This window comes from Eutrema salsugineum, unplaced genomic scaffold, assembly GCF_000478725.1.
Source record: "Eutrema salsugineum unplaced genomic scaffold, Eutsalg1_0 scaffold_3, whole genome shotgun sequence".
Taxonomy (NCBI): Eukaryota; Viridiplantae; Streptophyta; class Magnoliopsida; order Brassicales; family Brassicaceae; genus Eutrema; species Eutrema salsugineum.
Genome location: NW_006256756.1, coordinates 13,871,113 through 13,880,676, shown reverse-complemented (window position 1 = coordinate 13,880,676; position 9,564 = coordinate 13,871,113). Strand labels below are relative to the sequence as shown.

At 31.3% G+C, this 9,564-nt stretch overlaps 1 protein-coding gene across 1 annotated transcript; it reads left to right on the top strand.

The window, feature by feature from the left end:
• Positions 1–2,351: 2,351 nt before the first annotated feature.
• LOC112085462 lies at positions 2,352–8,861 on the top strand. Its single transcript, XM_024154677.1, has 5 exons — positions 2,352–2,489; positions 2,573–2,843; positions 2,968–3,067; positions 3,146–3,270; positions 8,755–8,861. Exons 1-5 carry the CDS (start codon positions 2,352–2,354, stop codon positions 8,859–8,861), a joined length of 741 nt encoding a protein of 246 aa, XP_024010445.1.
• The last annotated feature ends 703 nt before the right edge of the window (positions 8,862–9,564 follow it).

Here is a 9,564-nt window from a genome sequence, read left to right as displayed (position 1 = left end):
ACGCTCCCCCGAATCCGAAGTGGTCCTAGGAGATTTGAAGTTTGCGAGATGGTTTTGCGACTTGGATAACTCGCAGCACTTAAAGGATAATTTCTGGGAATTTAGCTGCGTGTTTAGATGTGAGGGTAAGGTAACCCTGGATGAAGCCAAAGGTTCCCGAGCAAGAAAAATGCTAAGGCCATTTATAACAACGACTTCTCCTTATTATTAATATTATTTACTTTTATATTATCTCGTGCATTAGGTTTAGCTTACTATATTTGATAGAATATTTTTTTTTTTTTTTTTTGCTGTTTTTTCTATTCCATAACTATTTTTCTAATAATACCGGAAAAAACTTTAATACTATAAAGTATATGATTATTGCTTCTCGGTCATGTGCGAGTTTGAACATTCGATACAATTGTATATGGTTATCGCTGCTCAGTCACGTGCGAGTTTTAAATCAGTTTGACAAATCGTTTCTTAAATATATATTTAAGTTCACATTTGAACCAACTGTCATTTAATTTTGTTAGTTTTGACGAATCGTTGCTTAAGTATATAAAACCCGCCTTTAAAAGCATAACCGTCGTTTCTAAAGTATATTAAACCCGCGTTTTAAAACATAACCGTTTATTGACTCCGTCTTATAAAAAAAAACATTCATTTTTCTCATCTTTCATCTCCAAACTAAATAAAAATAACGAATGTCTCCATGTAATAGAGTTTCTGAACTTCAGAAGACAAACAGCGGGCAACGTATTTGTGTCCAAGTAGTTAGAAATTATTATGATTTTACTCTCATTGGTTGCCCTAATCGGATGTTAGTTCTCGCTAATGAATTTGTAAGTTTATGAGATTTTAAAAGATTATCCCTGTTCATGTTTTGGGAATGTAATCATTTATTGATTCTTTTTTACTAAAACTGTGTAGGACAATCGCATCCTGTGTACCATGCCATTTGAAATACTTGACAAATTCGAGTATGTATTGCTCGAAGGAGAGTGGTATTTTCTTGGTAATTTTGCAGTTACCGACAGATTACCCCATCCAAGTATATCATCAAACAACTGTCATATACGTTTCAACAAGGATACAATCACTGAGAAAACCGATCCGAAGTCTTCCAGAGAAATATACTCTTTCTGTGCATTCATAGATATTTTGCTTGCGTCGATTTAAACAGACCGATATCTTGGTAAGTTTCTTACATGCATGTTATTATCTTGGTTTATCTCATTAACTGAGAAATGAATTTTTTCTAACTTAGTTGTTTAATTTTGCAGTTGATCTTCTCGGGATTGTCACTTTTGTTCAGAAACTTCAAAGAGGAGTTCATATGTCCGATACATCGAATACACCCAGAGAACGTCCACTTATTCGTTTTGTACTCGAAGATCTCGGGTCAGTAAAACTTATCTCAGAATATCTGGTGTCAGACTTAGGTTTCTTGATATATTAAAATATGTTAATTATCTTCTATGTTGGTGTAAATATATACAGTGGAAATTCCTTGAAATGTATTGCTTGGGATAACTTGGCAATAAAATTTGAAGAACTTTGGACGAATCGTGATAGGTCTTCAAGGCATATTATTGTATTGCGATTTTTCTCTTTCAATAGGTGGATAGGTACGTAAATATTAACTATTAATATCTATTCAATACAGCAATTAATCAGAAGTTTAACAAATTTATTGTTTCCACATGCGTACTGAATATGTATATGTAATTAGATGAGTGGATAGTTGAATCGGAAAGATTCATATCTGATATTCTCGAGGATTCTCCTACTCCAGAAGTGGCAATAGCAAAGATGATGTATGTAAATTCCATCTTTGATGTTATATCCTGTATATGTATTCTATTGACATCTATTTTATGATTTTATAATATTGTCATATTGTTCCAGGCTTGAAACTTCAGTTGATTTTACCTCTTTGGATGATGGATATGAAGATCAGTTTCTATAGGAGATATTAATTTTTATTTCGTTTTTTATAGGTTGTGTACTTGAACAACATAGCTATTTTTTATTTTTATTGTTAACCGTTATGTACATATAAACATAAAATTTGGGGTGTACATCCGATTATTTTATCAAATATAAATACCTCTCTTACGAGTAATACGCGAAACATAACTAAAAATTATTCGCGAAAAGACGCAACTTTACATAAATCTAAATACGTATATTATGAAAAGTTTCCAATGGAAATAACTCATCAAAATAATCCAGTGAATCTTACTTCTTCCTTAACTCATTCTTAACTTTATATATATTCATTCTCTTGCCGAGGAAAAAAATAGTCATCCTTCGAAAATACCTAACAGAGAAATAAAAAATTAACCAAGTGCTTCTCTTTCATAATGGAAACCTATGATCTGGTTCATGATTTGCATGCATGGAGGGATGACTGGAAAATCGGCGTTAAGGTACTCAAGCGATGGTATAAGGCTGACGAATATGGGAAACCAGGCTTGGCGTTCGTTCTCGTGGATGAATATGTAAGTTCGCCTAAATATATACATTTTATTGTTGTTTTCCATATGATATATTTACTTAGTCATCTCTTTCGCTTATAATTCAGGGCTCTAGAATCTACGCTTCATGTGGAAATATGAGTTATTCCTATTTCGATATGGTATGTCCTGAAGGCCAATGGGTAAAGTTGTCCAAATTCCGCTTGATTCCGGCAGATTGGGAAAGGAAAGAAAGAAACACCAGACACAGCTCTCAGATGATACTGAATACGGAGACCAAGGTTTCGTCAATCAGGCCATTGACAGAAGATCCCTTCGAGAAATTCGTCGATTTTGATGAGATAAATCAACGCCCCTATTCTCATTTATATCCAATCGGTATGATTTTCAATTGCATCCTGTAAAAATTGGAACTCGAGTAATGTTTTTAGAAATATTATAGTAGTTTGAATATTATTTTAATGAAATCAAGGTGTAACCAACAATTAACTTTATTATACAGATCTTATTGGTGTATTGGTAAATGTTGGTGAAATCTTATCATCTGAATCTACGGAAGGAATTTTTGAAAAATCTCTAAAGTTCACCATCAAAGATCTTGAGTAAGATAATTGAATTTCACTCGCATAAATTATAGTCCGCTATGAAAAAAATAATTGTTAAATCTAATTTTGACATAGGGATCGTACACTCGACTGCTTGGCTCACGGGGATTTTGCTGTTGACATCAAAAACCAAACAACAGGAGTGGATGGCCCTTTTGCTATTTGTGTTTTGACAGATTGGATGATCTACAAAGACCAAGGTATGTGATTTCAAAAATGTAATTAGATTTTTAAGTCACGTAACTAAATCTAATAAGTAAACTTTGGGTGAATTATGTTGTAATCCCTTCTTCTCATTTTATATTTAGATGAAATTACCATCCATGATCACGAGAATATTGGCCTCTCACGTTTTTTGGTTTCTCCACCGATTGACGATGTTCTCATTTATCGCAGGAAGTACGTATATTAGTTCATTTGTTTACCTAATCTTTTTATCACATTATCAATGTTTAAAAGCAATATATTAATATTTTGTTTGGGATTTGGAAAAGAATCAAAAAGACGATGGCGGATGCTGGGACGGCTGCAACGGGAATGCATAAATCACTGGAAGATTACCTTTTTGTATTTCTTATATTAAGTTCTGAATTTAAAGGAGTGATGTCCACTTTTTTCGTTTTATTATGTACCAAATTCTGGCTTTGCAGTATAATGATCATGGTGTTTTTAACTATATTCATTACTGTTAATTCTTATAAATTCTTCTGTAAAACATCTATTTAGATGGTCTAGACAATAGGTTTAACCAGATAATCGTCACATCCGTAATCATAATAATTAAATAATGTTATATTTTGGATATATAAAAAGAGATTAAATCTAACAAATAATTTTAGTAACTAATAATTATCAAATAAATAAATTATGGATAAATATAAATTTAATTCTTAAAACGTCATTTATCGCATTATAGTTATGTGCCAATGATTCCTGTAAAACTCGGTATTTATCTCTAATAAATTATCTCTTAAATTAGTTGTACTGTCAAAAATGGCCGTATAAATTGACAAAATTTGCATTTTAATAATAGTCATTTTACTTCATCGATTTTGTAGTTCTTGGTAGTTATTCATAAATAAAGAAAACATCCGTCAAAAAATTGTATTGATTTAGAACACTTCTTCTTAATCGCTGATATGTATCTACTCAAATAAGAAAATATACATAACTGAAAATTAAATAATTTAACATAAAATCGTGATCTATAAATTGCAGTCATTTTAGAATTTATCTCTTATAGGAATTATTAGTTACTAATAAAAAGGAAAAAATATGTGCACAATAGTTATAATCGTTTAAAACCCTAAAAACCACGGCTTTATATACGATCTTAAACTTACGATAGTTCTCTCACCCTTCCAGGCAAAAAATAAAATAAAAAAAGAAACCATTCTATTAGCTTATAACTCGATTTCTCATTAGGGTTAAATCACAATGGGTTCACATAACGTGAAGATCTCATATGATATCTTGCTTGATTCATCCTCTAATGCTGATAACAATGGTAACTTAATGGTTTTCGTTTTTTTAAAATTTTTTTTTTTAATATAAAAAATTGAAGTTTATGATTTAATGTGAAAATTTATCTTATTTTTTAAGCCATCAAAAAAAATGTCGTGATTCTTTTGTTATACTAAATTCTTGCAAGGAGACATGTTTGTTTTTGCTTATGATGTTTGGAATGAAAATACAAATTTTATTTCTTTTCTTTTAGTTCTTCATAATACTGTTGGCCGAACACCATCACTTGAAACGGCATTCGAGAGGTTACGCCTCTATCAATCATATGATCGTCTCCCTTAACATCCATCAAGATTTCATAATCTTCCACATATTTTCGGTACGAGTATTATATTAAAAAAAAGCATGTTAAACATAGTCATCTACCCATCTGAAAATTAAATGAAAAATAGACAACTATTAATAGACAAATAATTACATAGAGATCTGTTCCTGAATTGTTCCCTAGACCTTACAAATAATTACATAGAGATCTGTTCCTGAATTGTTCCCTAGACCCTACATATATCAAGTTAAGAACTAGTTATATGCAAACAAGTTGACTATACTTAGCTGTCTAATAAGTAGACAATTATTTTATAACAATATACCCCTTCGTTTAGGAGTGCGTTTACAAAAGAAGTTGACTATATAATACAAGCTATTATACTGTAATTCAGTAATAGTAGTAGCCGACTATTTATTTTCAACATAACAACTAATTGTGACTGGGAAGTTTCCTAGATCTGGATTTGGATTTTTGTCGGAGTTTATTCCCTTTAATAAACAAACTAAACAATTTTAGAACGATTCATTATGGTGAAGAGGTATGAGATTTTAGTGACAGCTTATAAAACTATATAAAAGACTAATACAATATGGGTCTTCTACGGAAATCGAATGTAAGAGGATTGAAGATTTCAAATGAAAACAAACATCAGATCTACTACATAACTAGAAAATGTGAAAGAATTAGTAGATGTAAGACCTGCGTTCAGACACCAAAGGAGAAGATGCGACGACGTTGAGGATTGGAGATTAGCTGCTCGACGAAGAAGATAGTAACGATTCAGCTTCAACTGATACCAGAGATGGAGGATGAATCTCCTGCGAAATGGATTCAGAATTAAAATGGTTGGGAGGATACATGTCGGGAAAGGGAACCACGACTCTTTAGACAGGAGAAGAGAAAAGGAGGATTTGAAATTGAAGAACAGGATTTTAAATTTTGAAAACCTGAACATGAAAGAAAAACATAAATTATTACTTTTAAAAATAAAATGAGGCAACAAAAAGATAAAAGATATAATGTGTGAGACCAGAAAAGTTTAGGTTGCTATGATACAATTTTAATGTCGTAAGGTTGGAAAGTTGGGGGTGTGTAGTGTCTTTGCACAAAGGTAGAAAAGCTGCTTTTTATTCTTGCAAATTGTTCTCTGCAGATTATTATTCATTATATTTTCCCTAAAATATATATAAAAGATTAAAGTAATTATGTATTAAATTTCCATTAACAAAAAAAAACTAAAACAATAATAAATTAAGAACATTTCTTAAACAAAATACAAATTTACTTAGATATAAAATAAAATGCAATCAATTAAGAAAAGAAAAAAAAATAAAATTGTTTTTCATTTTTGAAATAAAAATGATATAAAAAGAATGAAATTGAAGATGATGAAAAATATTATTTTCTTTTATTAGAGAAAAAATACTAATTTTTTGGTGTCAATACTATTTCTATTAAATAGTAATTAATTATTTTGTTATTGTTTTTAGTTATCTTTTTAGTATACTAACCTACAAGCATTAGAAGAATTTAAAAATATTTATACAAGTTAAAATTATAAAACAAATAAAAATAATATTTACTATAATATAAAAAATAACACATATATTAATATGTGGAGATAATTGGTGGTTTAAACATAATTTAAAGGTGACAATAAGTTTGTGAAATCTATTTTAATAATTAAGGGGTAATTAAATGCTATCAAATATAATTTGTACTCATTAAAACAATAAAATAAGGAGATATTTTTTGCCTTTTTTGGTTGAAATAAAAAATCATTTATAAGTGATCACACACAATATGTTACTCGACAAAAGGTTTGGTATTTACCAATTTAAGATAAAATTGACTAAAATTTATATAGAATTCATTGATCGTTGTGATTTGAAATTAGTTTTAAATTTTATTTTATTTATTTACTGAAAATATATGAAAGCAAAAATTATGTTTATTAGTTTATTTTTTAATTTAAAATAAATCAGAAATTGTATCGACTAAAGTAGCTAAGGAAAGAGAATCATTTTTAATTAATCATTTTTCATAAAAAGCATACATAACACGGATGCAACTGATAAAAAAATTATTTTCTTGACTAATAAGTGATGTATAGTACTTTATCTTCGTGTTAATACTAACTAAGTACTATTTAATTATTTTGTTATATTTTGTGTTGATTTTGGTATACAAATGTTAAACATTCAACAAAATTATATGTTTTTTAAACGACACATATATAAATACAAACAAGATCGTTGAAACCTCAAAATTTATATAAATATGATTTTTATCAATATGATAGCATTAAAAAACTATTCACGCATAGTGTGGGTGCAAAATCTAGTAAATACAAAAATTCATGAATTACACATCACAGTTAAACAAAAAAAAGCACACAACACAAATGTGGAGATTATTAACTTTATTACTAATAATAAACCAAACACAAATAGAAAAACAAAGTGAGACATTGATATACTCTATATTTCTCTGTTTTTAATAAGGATTTTGGTATTATATCTAAGTATTTTTATTAGGTTTTGTTCTTTTTAAGGTAGTTTTCTTGTACTTGTAGTTTTCAAGTCTTAATAGGTTAAATCATCAAAAATGATGCTAAAAAGAGCCAAAAAGGAGTAGTCCACATCCAAAACATCTTTCCAAGTCCAGAAGATCAGTCAAGTATCAAGAAGCCATGAAAGTGGACTTTCCCAAGGGATCTCAATTCAGCATCAGAAGTTTTATGATGGACAGATACATTCTCGGTGATGGATTGCGAAGAAATTTGGTATAGAGTTAAGAGTTTGAGTCATCTTTCATATAGAACCGGTTTGAAGTCAATTGGACGTTTAGGCGTTTTTAAAGAGAGAAGAAGAGAGGCGAAATACTTTACACAAATTTTACTTAAAGCTTTGTTTCTTTTTCAATTTTGGTTTCTGTTCTACTTTTTAATACTATGTTTTTGATCGTTTATCATGTCTGAGTAGTTTTATTGTTCGGTCTAAGGGATTTTCGATGGGGATACATTTGTTCGATGAGGATTCCATGAGCTATTGAGTCGAATCTTAGAACTTTTTCTTTTGAATTCATTTTTACTGCATGAGAGTAGCGTCATGAACTACAATCTGATCCAGATGCTTGGTGACACGAAAGTGATCATCCGGTGTCAGATCTAGTTTGGGAGAGCAAAACAAACATAGGAGTGGAAACCTACCTATGGGCGATTTGTGAATGCTGACGAGTCTTAAACATAATGCATCTCTTCTTTTCCAAGGCCAAAGTGGAAACCTACTGGTCAGGGTTGAGAGAGATAGTTGTCTATGATCACGACAGTGGCGTATTCATACGTCCGTGACTCTAGTTCGAAAAGTTTAAGTTAAGATCTTATCAAATTTACTCTCTAGCAATGTTTTGAATCGTTCATACCCCTGAGAAAACTTCCCTGAACCCCAATGCTTTCTTTCTTATAAATTTACACTGATTTTCATTCAAGCTTTAGACTAGTATCTTTACTCTTTCAATTGATTTTCATTTAAGCAATTAGGTTTAGCCGTTTTCTCGTTTTTATCCGTTTTTGTTAAGTTTAGTTATTAGGTCATTTTAATTCCCGTATTCTCTCTTTAAGATTCGTTTTTACGTTTTAAACACACCACCAAAACCCTCACAAAACTCGCCTGGTTCTAGACTTCCTTACTTTATATTTCTTTCGAATGCTTTTGCAGCAAAGATCCTCCTTCCCTGTGGATTCGATCCCTAAGTACTACAATCGATCAGCTGTGCACTTGCGGCTATTGATTTCATTTAGGGTAAAACTTGACAACCCTCACGTAGCAGACATATCATGGGTGCAGGAAGTGTCTTGGGCCTTAGTTGGGCTCCTGAGGTTTGGACATAGGTCCACCGGGGGTGAAACCACCTGAGCCGTGGTGGGAAGAAGGCTGGTCGCGGGTGAAAGCACTTGTGCTTGACTGGGCTTGTGTTGGTCACCCTTCAGTGCATTGATTATATCTTGATATCTAACCGTTGGATTGCTTTGATTCCAAGTGTGCTGGTAAGCTGGTTGTCTCCTCTATCATGTCTCTAAATTTGGGAATGATCAGATGGTGAGAAGATCTTCATTGGTTGCCAAAATTCTGACAGCCTGAATTTATCCAAAAATATACTTTTGCTCCAAAATGCACTCCAAAGTCCCAAGTTTCCTGAAAAGCCTTTTAAAACTCCAAAACATGGAAAACACTTATAAAACCTTTAAAACTGAGTAAAAACACCTGCATAAGATATTGAAAGTGATCCATAAAAGTGGTCAAAATCAGGTGTTATCAGTTTTACTATCTATAAGCCATGCAAAATATCTTTGGTATTAGCAGATAGATCAGTAAGACTTCCAGTTGGTCTTCTTGAGGATTTTCGATTGAGAATTGGGGATTTTTTAGTCCCAACAGATTTCATAATCCTTGAGATGGATGAGTAGCCCAAAGATCAATTGATGTTGGGAAGACCATCTTTAGCTATAGCTGGAGCAATCATTGATGTCAGAACAAGAAAGATTGACCTCCATTTGGGATCAGACGTGTTAAAGTTTGACATGAATGAAGTGATGAAGAAGCCAACTTTAGAAGGTCAAGTGTTCTACATTGAGACTATGAAGGAGTTGGCTGATGAATTACTTGAGGAATTGAACACTGAGGATCATCTGCAAGTTGCT